The 19,722-nt window shown below is 33.3% G+C and overlaps 1 protein-coding gene and 1 pseudogene across 1 annotated transcript; one reads left to right on the forward strand and one right to left on the reverse strand.

The window, feature by feature from the left end:
• Positions 1-338: 338 nt before the first annotated feature.
• LOC114370812 lies at positions 339-8,635 on the reverse strand (annotated as a pseudogene).
• A 2,370-nt stretch (positions 8,636-11,005) lies between these two features.
• LOC114371089 (BTB/POZ domain-containing protein At5g03250-like) lies at positions 11,006-14,892 on the forward strand. The gene is made up of 4 exons (XM_028328498.1): positions 11,006-11,274; positions 12,009-12,078; positions 12,243-13,472; positions 14,304-14,892. The coding sequence occupies exons 1-4, from the start codon at positions 11,216-11,218 to the stop codon at positions 14,712-14,714; spliced, it is 1,770 nt and encodes a 589-aa protein (XP_028184299.1). The 5' UTR covers positions 11,006-11,215; the 3' UTR covers positions 14,715-14,892.
• Positions 14,893-19,722: the final 4,830 nt, after the last annotated feature.

Raw genomic sequence — 19,722 nt, forward strand, 5'->3', positions numbered from 1 at the left:
GATTCGATCTCAATTTCTTGATGACATCCATTAATGTCTATGAAATAGTAATCGATAATTGCCATTACATTTAGCTTGTACTTTCTCTTGAGATTTAAGAAGGAATTGTGAAGCTGATCAATGAATCAAGATTGAATGTGCCATAAAATTGGGCATGGCATGCCTAAGTGCATGTTTGGAATAATTTAACGTTATAGGAAATAATTGTGTTATAGAAACTTACAAAAACTTGACAAAAGTAAACAATTATTTCTCTAAAATAAAGTGAACCGAATATACATGTAGTCAAAATTTCCCATGCACAACTTGACATTCAAAGTGGATTGCGTAGCATAAGATGACATACATCATACATGAACTGGAAATAGCAAGCACATGCACTTATTTTTGAAATAGTAAAAGCAAAAACAGTGTCTCGAGATGTAAGGATTTTATGATTCTACAGCACCTGATATTTTCAGCTAAATCTGAAAATTGAGCTCAATGCATCTAAATATGATTCATTATGTAGAGGAAGTTCAAAACATACAACACCTAAGACTATCAAACAAAAACCATCATAGATGTTGTGCCTGCCATAATCTCCACTCTTCAAGCAGCAGCTACAAGCAAGTTTACTGATAATTGAAACTAAAGACTGAGGAGGATATTAGATGAGGTGTTAAATCTAGTAGAATTCACCAAATATGAATTTTGACCTCCATCACAATTTTACTTAGTTGATCTTAGACAGTCAGTTTTTTTTAATCTGCTGTCTTCATTAGAGTGCTAAGATTTGCTAAAGATTAGACCAGATTGGAGAAACAGAAAAAAAATGTCATTGCAGTCTTTTGCTAGAAATTAAAATCTGAGCTACAAACAAATAATCTCAAGCATCGTTTTCCACCAAAAAAAAGACAGGTCTATGTTCAAAGGCCCTCAAAGGACCGCATGTGGTCTTCAAATGTCTCCCCGTGTCTGATTTTGCTTACCTAAGATATTTTACAAGGTAATAATATATAATTATTTATGGGCAAATAGTTGATAAATTAAAGTTGTGTTTTTATGTAAAGTTTCCTTGTAAGTGGTGTGGTGCAAAACTTCAAACTATTATGGGATTTAACAGCAGGGTTAAAGCTAATAAACAATGTTGCCATCAAGGCATGAGTTATTCAATGTTTATACCAATACTAAATATAATAATAGAAAGCAATATTCTTATCCTTTCATTTATATTTTGTATAGATCTAAAGCTGGAAAAAGGCATAAGGATAAAAACGAGGGAAACTGACCCAGTTGCAGTTCCTCTAAAGTGAATGGTACACTAAAACTTTGAAAGAGTATATTGGATTCCAATCAACATTCATGAATAAAACTTGTATTGAGAATTTTATTAACCAACGAGTCCAGTATTAGTAACCCATCCCACTCTCATTAATGGTTGTCAAAATGCAAATTCCTCTAAAAGCTACCCTCAACATTAAAGAAGCCTGTCCAATGAAATCAGCCATTGAAAAAACGCAGTTTCGTACCCAATACTCAGGAGGCCGCATCTTTAAATTGTAGGTTGATGCCATACTCATACAATAAGCACCAGCATCATGAACGACCAGACAAGAGTACCATGCAAAGTGAAACTCAGTTCAGATAGTAAAATCAAGTAGGAATTGTCATCATCATAGTTTAGTTCAGATATTTAAGGAAATATTTTTACCTTGGCTGGAGTTGGAAGTTGTCTATCTTTTCCAAAGAAATCTGCAGACTCACAGACAGGACCAAGAACATCAAACTTTGCTATCTCAGCATCTGCTGGGGCAGGGGAAACCAGTTCGATATGCTGCAACGAAACAACGACATGTCATTCAATATTCAAGGAAAAGAAATTTCTGAATATAAAAAAGCACAACCAAATGGCATTTGAGTAACATCAGAAATGGACTCAAAATATGTTGTCTTTTAGAGGTCTATCAACTCCCAAGCAGAAGGCAAAAGTACCTATACATTTATATCTTTCAAATGCATTACAATACTTTAGAATGTCAGGCTAAAAAAACAAGAATATTTTTTTTCTATAGATTTGGCGCAGGAATGAGAAAGGGGAACATGGAGGATAGGATGCCACATATATAATGTCAGGCATGTTTTCAGTTGATAGTATAACCTGTTATATAATAGAGTCCATCATGCTAAGATAAAAGCACATGAATTCAAAGGGTCTAGAACCTTCATTGGTCTCCTACATAGTTCAAGAAGGAGGGAGGACCAGACCCCCAAACTTCAATGAAAAACATTATATGATATATGTCTGCATCAATATTGATGTATTTTGTGTCAAGCAAAAAGAGGCAGTGTTTGGATAACTACCTAATAAGCATCATATAGACTAGGATGGATAAGTTCAGCCATGCTTCCATCAATCACAATAAAGTTTTTAGATCCATTGGTTTTGACACCTGTCACCCGGTTAACTAAGCAACAAATGTTTGCAATGAGTGATCTCTCCGGTTCAATAATGAGATTAAGGCCACGGTTCAACAAATGTTCCACAGGCATAAAATATTAAATTAGCAGGAATACTATGAACTGTATAAGTAAAAAAAAATATACTGCATCTTGCTTATGAAAAGCATTTAGATAAAGAGTTGGTACAACATGTCTAAATTGCCCAAAAATGCTATGAAGATGTTCCTATACATGATTAAAACATACACAAATATAAATATGCGCACATCTTTTCTTGTTTACGTGAAAAGGAAAGTAAATATCAGACGTGGAACTGAAATAAATAAATAAATACCACATGAAATATCAAAGCAAATAATATATATTACATATTATAATATCAGATCAATACAATGAAAATGAATTACCAAAGATCTTTATCAGCCACTAGTAACTAGTGAAGGGCTGCTTGATTGTACGGAAATTCACCAGAAAACGGATAATTTATAGATACATCTCAAAAGATGGCAGTAATGTAGTCCCTCAAACACTGAACACTACATTTATATAGTTTATGCCAGTGTGATAGTTCTCAAAGGGTAAGTTTTCCAGATGTTCCTGCATGTTACGATTTATGAAATGCTGCATTTAACTATATATATTGTAATATTAAGAATGCCCATTAATCATCCACTAGTGATTCCTTATTCTTATAAGGGATTGCAAACTTAATACATAATCAAATAAATTACGGGAAGATAAAATATCTGAGGTCAAGTCCTCACTGTCAATGAGATCTCTGGGTGTAGGAAGGACAGCACCGGAATGTTGATAATCTATCCCAAGTCCACCACCAATATTTAAGTAATCAACTTGAAAACCCTGAGCTTGGATTTGGTCGATGTAGTTGACCATAATAATGGCAGCATCCCTGAAAATGTCAACCTGAAGAAAAAAATAATAAACCAACAATTCTTTCAACTTGGGTAAATATTACGAATCAACATATAAGGAAAAGTTATCCAGTGGAAAAATTGAGTCCATGATTGCTCTATAAAAGCATATACAATCAAGCAGGATAAAGTAGACACTAGACAGAAGAAAAAAACATCCTACTGTAACAAACCAAAAAGAAAAAACAAACTTGGTGGGCAATAATAAAGCAATTATTGTGATGTTCAGTTCAGATTTATCCGATACAGGGTGAAATGGGAGTAGATGAAATAAGAAGAATCACAAATATTTTGATAATATACCTTGGTAATTGTTGACCCAAGATGGCAGTGGGCCCCTACAAGCTTTAACTCATTAGGATGCTCCTTCACAGCATCTAGAAACCATTGCAGCTTCTCATTTCTTATGCCAAATTTTGGAGTTCTTATTCCCTGTTGCAACATAAGGGTGGACCTAAGCATAACAAAGATAAAAATTTGTTAGATGATTTCATTCTAATAAATATTATATGAAAATGAAGTTGAGAGCTGGAGATTTGGAGGAATTGAGTTGGGCCAAGATATAGCAGTCAGTCACAAGACAAGACTCACAACCAGTTAATTAAAGTTTTGGTAACAATGAAGGTCATGTTCTAGTCATGGTTAAAAAGGAATTGCAAAGAGGGAATCCACTGTAACTAATGAAATGGGTTATATAACAATGGAAGAGAGAAAATAAGATAATAATAGAACCTGTTTCAATCATGTCAAGTCACATTCTGACATTCACAACAAGTTTCAAAATTCAAAAGTACAAGTAGCCAAAATTTAATTTTGGTAGAAATAAAACATTTAAGATTTATAGGAGCCTTCTTTTGTATGTATTGTCACTTCAGTTGTTTATCAATTAGCCTTACTTAAAAAGGCAATAACATCTTGGCTATTGAAGTTGTTAAAGGCCGTGAGTGAACACAAGTGGCATGTAACACTTTGTAATTCATGAAGTAAACTTTAACAATATTATATACCTGTGGATCCACATCAGGATTAATCCGTAGTAAAACATTCACCCTCTTTCAAGCAATTTTTGGAGCTGCTACGATGTTTTCCAAGTCAAATTCACTATCAATGTTGACAAAAACACCTTCTTTGGCAGCCAAGACCAAATCATCCAAAATTTTCCCATTGCCATTAAAGATACACCTATTCACCAATGCGTTGACCCACAAATACACTTAATATCACTTTTTTTTTCAAGAAAATAAAAGAATTACTAAGAACCAGTTAAGAGAAACGCCAAACAACATAATTTTGACTCAAAGCTAAGCAAGTTCCAGATGGCAGATTTGTATATATAAGAAACAAATTAGGCAAAGAGCAATCAGAGCATGCTCCCGTGAAAGAAGCCAATGGAAGATCAAGATAAACTTCTCTCACCTCTCACCATATATAGAGTTGGGAAGCATATCAAGTGAGAGACTAGGGTATGAAAGGAGCAACTCTTGGTCATAAAATCTAAATGAATGATCAAAATTAGATTTAAGTATAACAATCTTAACCAGCACGCTCTCACAGGATACGCTCCTATAATAAGCCGTGCATAAAGGATCTTAAAAAAACACAAATAGATTGATACATGTAGACACACTCAAGGGTTAAGTGAAATTCAACCTTGTGGGATCAAACCCAGCATGAAGAGCCAAACTAAACTCATTCCCACTAACAAGCACAGCACCACAGCCCAACTGCCTCAAATGCTCCAGAATCTTCAAATTATTGTTGGCATTTATTGGGTTGTGACTAAAATCCATATGGCAATTAATTCTGTTATTCTGTTTTGTTCTGTTTTTCTGATCCTTTTTCTTATATAAGGAAAGGTTGTTCTATATTGGGAAGCACTTCCTTTTTGAATTGCATTAAAAATAAAATCTTTTTGCCCCCTCTCGTGGACGTAGCCTGATTAAGGGTGAACCACATAAATTCTGTGTGTTCTTTCACTTCTTTCTCTCTTTCATTTTACTGCAAATACTGTGTATGACATATTGTTCTGTTGTTGTTGCTGTTCTTGTTTGTTCTTCGTCACTTTCATAACAAATTGGTATCAAGAGCTCAAGTTGCGATCAAGGGAATTTAAGATTCTCGTCTAAATACGAAGATCAAGTTGTGCGAGTCTTGTTTCTGGTATCTTTCGCTGCTTCACTGTGATCAAGAACACTCAAGAAATCACGTCAAACACAATCAGGATTGAGAAATTCAATGAAAAGAACAACTTCAATCTGTGGCGCATCAAGATGCGTGCTTTGTTGAAGGAACAACGTGTTTGGGCCCCTGTTGCTTCTGCATCTGTGAAGAAACCAGTGGCTTCTGAATCAAAAGAAAAGGCCTTTGTTTTAAAGATTGAAGAACTTGCTGAAGAAGAAGAAAAGACTCACTCACTAATCTTGCTTTCTTTGTCTGATGAAGTTTTATATGAGGTTGCTAATGAAGAAATTGCAAGTGGCTTATGACTCAAGTTGGAAAAGCTATATATGACCAAGTCAATCTGCAACAAGCTCTTCTTGAAAAGGCGTCTATTTGGTTTACACATGAAAGAAGGTACATCTCTTAAGGATCATCTTGATGAACTGAACTCTATTTTGATGGAATTAAGAGATATAGATGTTAAGATAGAGGATGAAGATGTTGTCATGATTCTGTTAGCCTCTCTACCACCATCATATGAGAGCTTTGTTAATTATCTTAGTGTTGGTAAGGAATGTGTCACCATGGAGGAGGTGAAATCCAGCTTATACTCAAGGGAACTTCGATCTAAAGCACTTGAAAATTCTGAAGAATCAAATAGATCTGGTCTTGTGGTCTCTAACTCTAACAAGAACATCAAGAAAAAGGTGTTTAAAGGAAAAAAGAAGGCTCATGTCAATCCAAAGGACATCTGTAACTACTGTAAGGAGCTAGGTCACTGGAAGAAAGATTGTCCTATGAAAAAGGGCAAACCATCTGTTGTTGTTGTCAAGGAAGGTTCCACATCTGAAAATGAGCTTGTTCTCTCAGTTGCTGATCACCACCAACATTTTGAAGATCAATGGATATTAGACTCTAACTGTTCCTTTCATATGTGTCCTAACAAAACCTGGTTTGACACCTATGAAGAGAAATCGGGTGGAAATGTCTTCATGGGAAATGATGTCTCATGCAAGACAGTTGGAATTGGCACAGTAAAAATCAAGATGCATGATGGAATTATCCGAACACTCACTGAAGTTAGACATGTTCCAAAGCTAAAGAAGAGTCTAATCTCTATAGGTATTATGGATGGAAAGAGGTTCAAATGTAACATTGAAAATGAGGTCATGAAATTTCAGAAAGGCTCTACAATGGTGATGAAGGGTATAAAGAGGGGTAATCTCTATATACTTCAAGGTACAACATGTATTGATGATGGCCTAGTAGTTGTTGCATCAAAATTCAATAAGAACATACTTGACTTAACTTAATTATGGCACATGAGGCTTGGTCATATGAGTGAAAAAGGTATGATGATACTTCAAAAACAACAGCTATTGGGAAATCAAAAACTGGATGAACATAAATTTTGTGAACATTGTGTCTTCAGCAAGCAACATAAGATTAAATTTCCTAAATCAATTCACACCACCAAAGGAACTCTTGATTACATTCATGCTGACTATTGGGGGCCTGCAAGAGTACCTTCACTAGGTGGTGGAAGGTATTTCCTTTCCATAACTGATGACTACTCAAGAATGTCATGGATCTACATCAGCACTCCCCTTTCAGAAAGAGAGAAGTTGTCTGCTACAATAAATGTTCAAGCTCAGGCTGATCAGGACTATATGTCAAAAGTTCCATACTCAAGTGTTGTTGGAAATCTCATGTATGTCATGGTATGCACCAGACCTGACCTTGCTTATGCTGTTAGCATGGTTAGTAGGTTGTTAAACCAACCTCATAAGGAACATTGGAAGGCTGTAAAGAGGATTTTCAAATATCTTAAAGGGACTGCAGATGTAGGTTTGGTCTATGGATCTAACTTGGATTTCTGTCTCACTGGCTATTCTGATGTTGATTTTGCTGTTAATCTTGTCAAGAGAATGTCCTTAACTAGGTATGCTTACACTCTTAGTGGCTATTTGGTGAGTTGGAAGGCAACCCTTCAACATTTTGTTGCCCTCTCAACTACAGAGGTTGAATATATGGCTCTTACTGAAGCGGCAAAGGAAGGAATTTGGCTAAGAGGTTTGATAAATGATCTCGGAATTAATCAAGAATATGCTAACATCTATTGTGATAGCCTTAGTGCTACATACTTGGCCAAGGATTAGGTTCATCATGATAGAACCAAGCATATAGATGTTAGATATCACTTCATTCGATCAAAAAGAAGAATTAAGGTTCATAAGATCAGTACTTTGCACAATCCTGTTGATATGTTCACAAAACCAGTCCCAAAGAGCAAGTTTGATAACTGTTTAAGCTTGCTCAATGTTGATTGTTGGGATTAAGTTCACGTGTGTTTGGAGGGTACAGTTTGTGTTTTATATGGATGTTAGTTCAAGGTGGTGAATTGTTAGGTTGTGACTAAAATTCATATGGCAATTAATTCTGTTATTATGTTTTGTTCTGTTTTTATGATCCTTTTTTTCTTATATATAAGGAAAGGTTGTTTTGTATTGGGAAGCACTTCCTTTTTGAATTGCATCAGAAATAAAATCTCTCTACCCCCTTACGTGGATGTAGCCTGATTAAGGGTGAATCACGTAAATTTTGTGTGTTCTTTCACTTCTTTCTCTCTTTCATTTTACTGCAAATACTGTGTATAACATATTGTTCTGCTGCTGCTACTATTCTTGTTTGTTCTTCATCACTTTCATAACAGCCTTGATGGCATAACCAATTATAGACCTCAAACACTCCAAGGCGTCCTTATAAGCTTCCACATTTCTAGTAATCTCAGGCTTACTGGACAAGTAGAAATGTGTTCTTTCAACAGAATCCATAATTTCATGCACTTTAAGGCCCTCACAATACAAAAACCCATCTTCACTCTTGGTGAAATAGTGCCGAAAATGAGTCTTGGTATCGGAGTCATGAAGTGAGGGGTTAGCAATGATCTTCTGGGAGTGAACCACTCTAAGAACCCGCGGTTTAATAGTAGCTTTTAGTGGTAGAATTAGGTTTTGAGGGAAAGGGTTTTGGTTCAAAGAGTGATTAATAAAAGTTTTGGAAAGGGAAGGAGGATTATAAAGGACGTGCGAGGCTGCCATGGAAGTGGCAATGATGTTCTTGAAAACCAACTGAACCTATTAATCTCAGTTATCTAATATCTACCATTTCTGCAACAAATAAAACGAAAAATTATTCAAAGCAATGAAAGCATTAACATTTTCTTTTGCATAGGTTGCTTGAGTGTGATGGGGCAAAGCGATAACATGACAAAAATGAAGGTAAGACCAGACAACAAAGGAGGGACAATGTGAAAACAAAGGATGTCCTACAAACATTTGGAAATGACTAAAAAAAGTAGCATTGGTTTGATACACAATAGCTGAAGCAAATATCAAATAATGAAACAACATTGACTATGAAAGTGATCAGTTAATTCATCAAGAGAGAGCTTACCCGAAGAGAAAAACAGGAACAAGTGCAAGCCCCACAGATCAACTTCAACCTCGTGAGATAGTTGTCATTTGATTTCTCAAGGCTTTTTTGTCATTTATTATTGAAATTTGAAACATCTCAATTGATATAATTAGGATAAATAATCAATGTTTATGTTTAGAGCGCTGATAAATTCGTCCGTCAAAGATTGAAATTTAAATTTTAGTCCCAAAAGTAAAAAAAAAAAGTGTGATAAATCTAGTCATTCGTGTTATTATGTCCATTACGGTTAATGAAAAAATCTATGTGGTACATTTCGAAGAATTTGTCATCGCTCTACGGACGAAAATGACTATTTACCTAAAATATAATTTAATCTTCATCTTTTCTTTTTTTTTTTAATCATTACAAACATAATATTACAATAAACACTTTAAAAATAGGAAAACAAACATAATAATAAGCATAATCTATCTATTGTTCTAAAATTTCTAATGTGATAGTACCTCACCTAAAATATGAGACTCACTTTAATCGTTACAAAAAAATAAGACTAAACATGATTTTGTTACTACTTAATATTGTCACAATTGAAATTTTGGAGCAATGGATAAATTATGTTTATTAATCAATATTATGTTTGTTCTAACTTTTTTGTTTTCCTATTTTTGTAAGTGTTTAATGTAATATTATGTTTGCAACAATTAAAAAAGGAGAAGATGAAGATTAAATTATATTTTGGATAAATTTCTTTTTTGTCTATGTGTTACGTAGGTTCTTTCATTAATGGTAATGGACGGAAGTTTACGGATAAATAGATTTATCACACTTTTTTTACTCTCGAAGACTAAAATTTAAACATTCATCTTTTGGGGACGAATTTGTCAGCACATTACACATTTATGAATGAAAATAACTATTTATCACGATACTCTAAACCTAACAAGTCATTATAAAATAAATAATGTTGCTATATATAATACTAAAATTTCTAATGTATATTTAATGCACATGTAAATTTAAATAATAAATTTTGTGACAATTAATTTTGATATAACTCATACGATTAGCTAATCCGTATTTTTTAATTTATTAGTAAATTAATTTTTTTTAATGGTAAATTTTCTTTATTTATAAAAAAAAACATACAGATTAGCTAATTTGTATGAGTTATATCAAAATTAATTATCACAAAATTTATTATTTAAATTTACATATGCATTAAATATAAATTAGAAATTTCAGTGTTATATATAACAACATTATTCATTTTATAACATAATTGATCTATTAGCTCAGTTGGATTAACTAATTCGTATGAGGCATGTGGATTAGTTAATCTGTATGAGACTTACATATTAGTCAATCCATATCACTTTTACGGAAGGGCAAAACAGAAAAATTGCACAATTTCTGGGTGTACCTGCAATTTTTCCGAGTGCACGTAGCATTGTCCTTTTTAAAATGAGTTTCGAGCTAAACGTGGTCCATGAAATTAGAGTATTGGACTGGACCAATTTTTTTATGAGTATCTGACCCTCGCGCTAAACTGGTGTGGTTCGTAAAAAAAAATACAATTATAGGGTTTTTTTTTAAAAAAAAATGATTGCAGTAATAGGAGCATAATAAGTAATACTTGCAGTCGTGAATTAATTTTTCAGTATAAGATTATTATAGGTTATATACTGCAATCTTTTCATTGCAGTATAAAAAAAATGATTGCAATATTAGGAGCACAAAAAGATATTAATATACTTTTTTTTACTGAACTTATTATACTGATTATACTGCAAGAATTAATTTTTCCTAATATATTAAAAAATAATAATTCTTGTAGTATTCAAAGAGAAGAAGAAGAAAAAATGCTCTAATATAAATTCACGATTGGGTTTAACTTTGATACGTCTCACAATTACGTTCAATAACTTTAAAACAAGTGACCTACGTGGTTTTTCACGAAGATAAAAAACATGTGAAAAGTTTGTATTTGTAATGATGAGGGGGAGAGAGATGTCATATGTGCATATGATTGCACAGCCATGTCTTTCGCTTGTTTCGGTTACCATCAGCATTAGACTCGCGACTTGTTTGTGTTGTGGATCATAATCACATAACATTATTCACAATGCAAAATCTGCACTCTGCTCTCATCTCTCACTCCACAACTTCTCCAATCTTCCTCCTCTACTACTCTCCCCTTGTTGCATTTCTCTTTTCTTCACACAACAACATCATCCATAAATAAAATGGCTTTCATGAGGCTTGGATCAAAATCTGATGCATTTCATCGTGAGGGCCAAACATGGTACGATTTTTTTATTTATCAAAATCAAACCAATATGTATGTATATTGCTCCAAATGGGTTTGTGAAACTTGTGGTGGAGAATCATAATGATTTTGTTTTTTAATTCTTTAGTCTAAAAGTTTTTTCAGTTTCATGTGTGATGCCGTATGATTATAATTTACAAATCTTAAGCGTGTTCATAAATCACAAGATCATGTGTGGTACAACTTCATGCCCAACAAAGAGGAAATTAAAAGTGGTGCATGTCATGCTAAAAGCATATATTATTATCCTATTTACTTGGATAAAAGGGAAACAAAACAATTGGGAAAATGTCAATTGTTGTGGATCTTTCCAGACATAAAGGTGCAAATGCCCCCCAGACAAAAAAGGAGAAAATGGGAGATTAATAGCTAAGATGGATGAGGGTTCAAGGTGTAATATTTTCCAATGATTCAATTCTCATGACATTGCATTATAATCTAGGACTGATATATAAGGTCCTGCATTCTCTACCGTATTGTTCAGTTCTTTGGTAACTGATTTTACTGTGTAAAAAATGATTGCAAAAATACGGAATAAGCATCAAACAACTTATCTTTGTAGAATTTCCCCCGTATTGTAGTATATTCAAGCTTTATATCTAGAATTTCCCCCCTCCCTACTCAAGCATTTACACTCTTGTGAGGGCCAATGCTTTTTAATACTGAACCACTGATTTAATTGTTAAATTTAATTTTTTCTTTATGTCCAGGAATTGCACAACCGGACTTCCAAGTGATGTTACTGTTAAAGTAGGCGAAACATCATTTTTTCTCCACAAGGTGCATGCTTGAATTGAGCTTTTGTTGAAAATGATTTTTTGATGTATGCACTATCTGTTTAGGACTTTATCGTTATTATTAGTAACAAGTGCTAACCTCAACTATGCATTCAAGCTCATGGTGGACCTTGGTTTATTCCTGCATTTATGATCTTGATGATGCAGTTCCCATTGCTTTCTAGAAGTGGATTACTGAAGAAACTCATAGCTGACTTCACAAACGAGGAAGGATCAAACTGTGTTTTGCAACTTGATGATGTGCCAGGTGGAGACAAAACATTCGAGCTCGTGACCAAGTTTTGCTACAGTGTTAAAATAGAAGTCACAGCATCAAATGTAGTTAGTCTAAGATGTGCAGCAGAGCACCTACAAATGAATGAAACTTATGGTGAAGGGAACCTAATAGCAAGGACTGAGGCCTTTCTCAATGAAGTTTTCAGCAATTGGTCAGACTCTATAAAAGCTCTTCAAACATGTGAGGAAGTTAAATCTTGTGCAGAAGAGTTACACATTGTTTCAAGAGGCATTGATTCCTTGGCCGTCAAGGCATGTTCTAACCCAAACATGTCCAATAGACATGTGGAAGGACAAGATTTCTCCAAGAACTCAGCTCAAGACCCGGCCTTATGGAATGGAATTTCTTCCGAGAATAAATCACCACCTCCGGGTGATGATTGGTGGTACGACGATTTGTCTTCGTTAAGCTTACCCTTATATAAAAGAGTTATTTTATCCATTGAAGCAAAGGGCATGAAACCTGAGAATGTTGCTGGATCCCTCATATATTATATTAGGAGGTTTATACCCATGATGAATAGGCAAACAAGCTTCAATGATAAAAATAGTGCCAATCAAGGTACAACCACTAATAGTCCAATTTCTGAAGCAGATCAAAGGGTATTGCTGGAAGAAATTATGGGCTTGATTCCTAATAAGAAAGGGGTCACACCCTCCAAGCATCTGCTCAGGTTGCTCCGCACAGCCACGATATTACACGCAAGTCCATCAAGCATAGAAAACTTGGAGAAAAGAATTGGATCACAACTTGACCAAGCTGAGCTTGTGGATCTTCTCATTCCAAATATGGGGTACTCGGTTGAGACTCTCTATGATATGGACTGCATTCAAAGGATTATTGATCACTTTATGTCCATATACCAGGCTTCAACTGCATCAACTTCTCCATGCATAATTGAAGATGGGCCATTGATAGCTGGAACTGATGCACTTGCACCTATGACAATGGTGGCAAATTTGATAGATGCATATCTTGCTGAGGTGGCTGTAGATGTTAATTTGAAGTTTCCTAAGTTTCAGGCCCTTGCTTCAGCAATTCCAGATTATGCTAGGCCATTGGATGATGCTTTATATCATGCAATAGATGTGTACCTTAAGGTAAGATCATAAAGGTTACTTTCTCTACATTCTGGTTAACTGAATGTTGTAACATATAATTGTTTTCATTAAAAGAAGGCTTAAAATACCCCTAATAAACAGTAAAATTTCTGAAGAATTTGATAATTCTGGTTTAAAGTTAAGAATTAATTATTTAAAGTTATCATTCTCTTAATCCCAGCTAAATAGAACAAGAAGATTTCCACTTATAGGCATCTTCAGTGATCACTAGAAAGAGAAGAGATGATTCAGTACCTAACAAAGTTTATTAGTTGAAATGGAAGAAAAAATAATGAAAGGAACTATAAGACTGTGTTTGGTTTGCATTTTTATTTTCTGTTTTCATTTTCTGAAAATTATTTTTATTTTCAAAAGATTAGAATTCTGAAAACATGTTTGGTTTGACTTCTTGTTTTCTGTTTTCAAGAAATAAAAATACTGAAAATTTATGATATATCAAGTTCTTGTCTTTTTTGTATTTTTAGATTTGTTTAAAATTACATTTTTTGTCATCGCGTTTTCATTTTATCCAAAATGAAGTTTTTGTATTCGACTGAAAACACTGAAAACAGGATTTTATTGTTTTCATTTTCTGATTGTTTCCTGTTTTCTTTCTACTGAAAATGTTGTCAAAAATCCAACCAAACACATTTTCATCACCATTTTCTGTTTTCAGTAAAAATGAAAACAGAAAACAGTTAAACCAAATACTCCCTAAGTTTCTATAATTTAGTGACAAAACCTCACAATCAATTACAAGGTCAACAGTATTGTTTTGTTTCTTGTGTCTCAGTTGATAATTTTAATTTGACACGTTTATGACAAGTACAGGCACATCCTTGGCTCATTAATTCAGAGAGAGAGCAATTTTGTAGACTCATGAACTGCCAAAAGCTCTCATTGGAAGCAAGCACTCATGCAGCACAAAATGAAAGATTACCACTCAGAGTGATTGTGCAGGTCCTCTTTTTCGAACAACTTCGACTCCGAACATCAATCTCTGGCTGGTTGTATGTTTCAGCCAATATTGAGAACTCACAAAACCACAGTGGAAATCTTGGCCTTCCAAAGGGTAATGGCAGTGGTCAACTAGACCCTACACAAGGTGCTGAAAACTTGAGGGACCTTGTCTCAGAGCTAGAGAAGGAATGTTCATGCATCAGGAGTGAGATTCAGAAGCTGGCTAAGACAAAGAAAAGTTGGAGCATTATCCCAAAAATCTTTTGCAGAAAAAATTCCTAGTGTTTCATTAATCCAATAGAACCAAATGGTTGCAATATAAGCATACTAGTGTCCACTATATATGAATGGAAAACCAATTCACTAAATTGTCAAGGTTCACTAAACATCATATAGCTCAGGTAAATTGAATGCAGTAGTGACTTTTGAGCTGACAATCAAATGATAGGTAATGGTCACAGGTTACTGAAAAAAAGGGGTGATAAATATTTTATTGTGCAGAAATGTTATTTTTGCACCAGAGTTGACTTCAATACCAAAAGAATATCAGACTAATATTTTGGTAAATAAAGTTTTTAAAATTAATTATTGTTTGTGTTATTTTTTGCAATGTTGTCAGCTGAATGAAGAGTCTTAGTATCTGAATGAATCAATTGACAGTAAAACAATGATTCTTATGATCAAGCAATTTCACTAAAGAAAGAATTTTATTGCTCATCCTAAAGTTCCTTTAGAAAGTAAATAATGCGAGAATTATCTGAATTTGAGAAGAGTAAATGGAATGAAAAGTAACGGTATGGAAGTGTAAATAAAAAGTTATAAAGAAAAGTTGTAAATAAAGTTTTTAACTGCTGAGAAGTGAAGGACAAAAAGTTAAAAGATAATGTTATTGATAGTTAGATGTCTATTCTATGCTGCACAACTTGGTATTAATAAGCCTAAATGAATTGATTGTACTACTAACTACATTATCTACCCTTCAATTCATCCTATTTTTGAAAGAAAAAAAAGAAGATAATAGCTTCTTCTTTTTTCTGAGGAAAGATATTAGCTAATAACCAGTGATATTTGTTAACTAATTACATATACAATTTTTGTAGATTTTACTTATCTCCGGTCGATAAACCAGGTTAAGAAAAAAAATTATATAATTTTTTAAAATTATTTCTCCATATCAGCTGGGCGAGAAATAAACAGTTAGCCTGATTAAAAATAAAATATAATAAAAATAATTTTAAAATTCGAATATATAGAGACCTTTTAAACTCTCGACAATTACTTTTTATGTTATCAACATGCCATAATTATGTATCATTATGTTATATTTTGTAAAATCTATTATAATTTTCTTAAAAGTATAACTTAATTCGTTACATTTTGTAGAGGCATAATTAGGGGTGGATATTATTCGGTCAAATAAATATATAAACTTACCAATTCGACCAAATCAAAATTTTAAAACTGAATTGAATTGGGTAAAAAATCTACAAACTTCTTTACCCCCTTTATTTTTTTATATTTTAATTTTCTTAGTAGCATATTTTCATGACGGGACTGGAGCATGTGATGAAAATCAATTTAAATTTAACAAGATTGATTTAATTTGGATTTAACTCTAAAATTATTGAAAATCATTCTAATTTAATCCAAGCTCACTCAATTGATTTAATTGTTTCTTTTCAAGCCCAACCAATCTGAGTCGTGATGATCCGTTAACAACTAAATATAATGAGCTACAATTTGTCATCTATATACTAATTAACGTACAAGTGGTTTAGACAATTATTTAATGTGACTTTTCTTTTTAAAGCTGGACTTGACATTTTTAGAGTTTTATGTAAGAATCATACTACTATTGTTTGATGAATTCGCCTGTCTTGTTTTGTTTCCAAGACATTCATTTGGTTTTCTTCAACGTCCCAAAGGAATGTTTCGGTGTCATTCTATTCTATAATGACTTGTACTATCTCAAGGGTTAGTTGTGTAAATGAGAGTTTTTTTTAAGAAAAAATGAAGCATGTCTATTTCAAGTTTTGAACATGATTTTTGTTGAATTTGTTTTTATGGTATCAAGATTTATCACATTCACATATCTTGCTCAACCAATTAAGCTAAACTTTCTTGAACACTTGATAAAATTTTAATTTTAATTTCAATTCTAAAATTGATTTTTAAAAAAAATAATCACCTCACCTCATTTTTCCATATATCAATAATTCAAGATTCTTTTAGTGAATGCAGATATCCCTTAATCAAAAGTTAAAAACTAATCCTTGTGATGCTTAAATCCATTTAAAGAGTTGATTTTTTCCGATACTTGTTCTTCTAGTGATGTGAATCTCCCTTCTTGTGCTTCTATTCGGATCAATTCTATGATGAAATTCGTACACCAATTAAACCAAAAATGTATTTTAACTTTTATTCATGTCTCAGGTTACAGAACTCTGATTGGGACGATTCCAAATTGAGGTGAAAGAGGACATTCTGAAACACAATTTAGGCACAAAAAACACTGAAAAAGGTTAAGTAAAACGAAAAATATGCAAATAAAAAATTCAGACAGAATTATAGAATTAGCATTGCAAAAATTAACAAGGACACAGAAAATACAAAATGAAGAACAAGATAGGCGTCACAAACAATGATGTTTGATAAGCCTTGAGGATTGCCACAAGAATTGAGCAATTCTTGATTAGATCAAATGATTCAAGGAAGAATCCTAGCAGAGACAATTCGCATGCTTCAATGATAAAATCAGCAAAAGGTCCGTATCCATTCAGTTCACAATTGATTTATACAAATCAGTTCTCATGTACTTAGTAGAAAATAAAAGAAACATAAAATCTCAACATTGTAAGCATAACTAAAATGCCTTGGTGGTTAAGTGAGGCATAATTAAGCTTGAGATCTTTTTAGCTCTTGTTCTTGTCATGGGTCCTCCTATGTCTTGTATTGGGTCTTAGGCTTCCTTCTGGACTTAAGTCTAGTCTTTGATGTCCTAATCATCTACACACCCATTTAAAAATGCATTTGAAATTTGGTACAAAATTAGTTTTTATATGTTCTCAATATAAAGAGTTTTAGATAATTAATTATCTTAAGAATGACTTTAAAATAATTATTATAAAATTTAATGATATTTTTATATTCGTAGGAATCGAAAACAGAATCAAGAGGTTATTCAACCAATTGAGTTAGATCCCTTGTTACAAAAATTAATGATGTTACTATATATGACAATTGAATAACAGTATAAAAACCTTTTTTACATTATCACGTTCTATTTTTTTTCTTTTTTTTCTTTTTTTAAAACAAAAATAAAAGTTTTATAGATGAACAAATTGAGAAAAATGATATACTTAAAATTTATTGTCATTATAACAAGAAGTTCATCACAAATCAATAGTGTATTTTCATCCCAAAAATAAAGATTATGGTTCTATTAACAAAAAGGAATAAATGACAGAAGAAAAAAAGGAATAATTCCAACATAATTAGAAAATTGCATTTGCATATTCAAAAGCTTCTTAATTTCTTCATATGGTGAAGCATGTAGATAAGATAGACTTTTGATGTTGATAACTTCCTTATCCATCACACAGTAACATTGATCAAGAAGTGTACTATGTAGGATGAAAGTTTGACAATGTTATGCATGCCACGGCCAGTCCTTTTTTAACTTGAGAAAATGAATGCAAGCCCTAACATACAAACCATGTTACCTAACATGAAAATAGTCCTTGAAAGGTGCTCCACAGGTTAGCGGTCCAAAGATGTGGATGTTTGCCCAAACTAGCACTGCATAACGCACAGTAAAACTTTTATTCTTTAGTCATTAACCAATACTTGATTTCTAATTACAAGACAAGTTGACTGATATATGGAGAAACAACAACTTCCCTCTCTCACCCTCTCTTTTTCCCATTTTCACACTTTGCTTATAATTAAGATCAATATGAGCTCAATCTCATCAAGTTTAGTATTAGAAGGAAGATATAAGGTTGATCTAGTGATTGAAAAAGGATAAAGGGAGGAAGGAGAGGTTGCGATTTCAAATCCTTCCAACTATTATTTCTAATAAATCTATCAAACTAACATTTGTTGCTGATGAAAAAAAAAGTTTAGCACTAGATCACTTTTTTTCTTTCTTTTTCTTAATTCAAGCAATTTAGGGTAAAATGTTTAAAAGGAAGAAAAAGGGGTACTGCATGGGAACTTTATCCTGTGGATAATTTTGTCAATGCCTCCAATCTTTTCTCTTTCATAGATCACAATGAAAATATCTTCTCTAGTTCTCTACATGCTGTATCTAAGTACTAGGAATTTCTAAAAGGAATTATCGAAGGAGCTAGTAATCTTACCTAGGAGGTAACTGTGTTTCCTTCAGTTCCCTCTTTGCCATGCCATCCATGTTTCAGCCAATATTTCAAAGCAATGCATCATATATGATGACTATGCAACCACTCAAAGCTTCTGGAATTATCTCCAAACCAAGCAGACCCCAAACTGTACGACGCAGGTCTTTCAACCACTGGCAATTTGATGGATGATACATGGACTAACCATGGCTATCATATTGTCCTCAGATCCATGCATGTGGCACATGATCCCTTAACTTAAGCCTACATGCATATGGCCCCTCGCATAGTTTGAACTTTGAACCCCACCATACCCCTCTGTAACACATGGCAATGTCACATTTGCTTGGCAACTGAGGGGCCCACAAGCTGAAATATCATATGTGCATGATGTGGTAAACAGCATCTACCTTAGCATTTCCTATACTATGGTGTTAAATTTTGGTGAGTAGTTCACAAAATGCAGCCTCTTTTGTCCAACTAGGTGAGGGAATGCAATCCCAACCAGACATTGCACTTGCATTCAAGAATTGGTTGTTTGTGGGGTCAGTTTTTTGTATGTCTTCTTTTTAATGTGTTTGGATAACAAGTGAGAATTGATTCTATTTTATAAAATTATGGTGACACCATGAAAAAGCGGAAGCAATTATTTGTTACTTTCCTCCTACCGTGATTTGTTAATCAATTATGTTAGAAGTGAATCTAAGCCAACATATTTTAATCAATTATGCTAGAATTGATTCTATTTCATAAAATCATGGTAACCCCATGGAAAGGCTGAAATAACTATTTGTTGCTTCACTTCTACCGCGATTTTTAATCAATTATGTTAGGAAGTGAATCTAAACCAAATATGTTTTAATCAATTACGCTATAAGTGAATTTAAACCGAACATGCTATTTAGCTGGCCAAGACTTAATTAAACTCTAAA

This window comes from Glycine soja, chromosome 10 (genome assembly GCF_004193775.1).
Source record: "Glycine soja cultivar W05 chromosome 10, ASM419377v2, whole genome shotgun sequence".
NCBI classification, from domain to species: Eukaryota; Viridiplantae; Streptophyta; class Magnoliopsida; order Fabales; family Fabaceae; genus Glycine; species Glycine soja.

What these genes read in the sequence shown, in the direction of transcription:
- LOC114371089 (XM_028328498.1), top strand. Translation starts at nt 11,216, where the DNA reads ATGGCTTTCATGAGGCTTGGATCAAAATCTGATGCATTTCATCGTGAG. An exon ending in CATCGTGAGGGCCAAACATG is followed by an intron (nt 11,275 to 12,008) that starts GTACGATTTTTT and finishes CTTTATGTCCAG; the next exon opens with GAATTGCACAACCGGACTTC. An exon ending in CATCATTTTTTCTCCACAAG is followed by an intron (nt 12,079 to 12,242) that starts GTGCATGCTTGA and finishes TTGATGATGCAG; the next exon opens with TTCCCATTGCTTTCTAGAAG.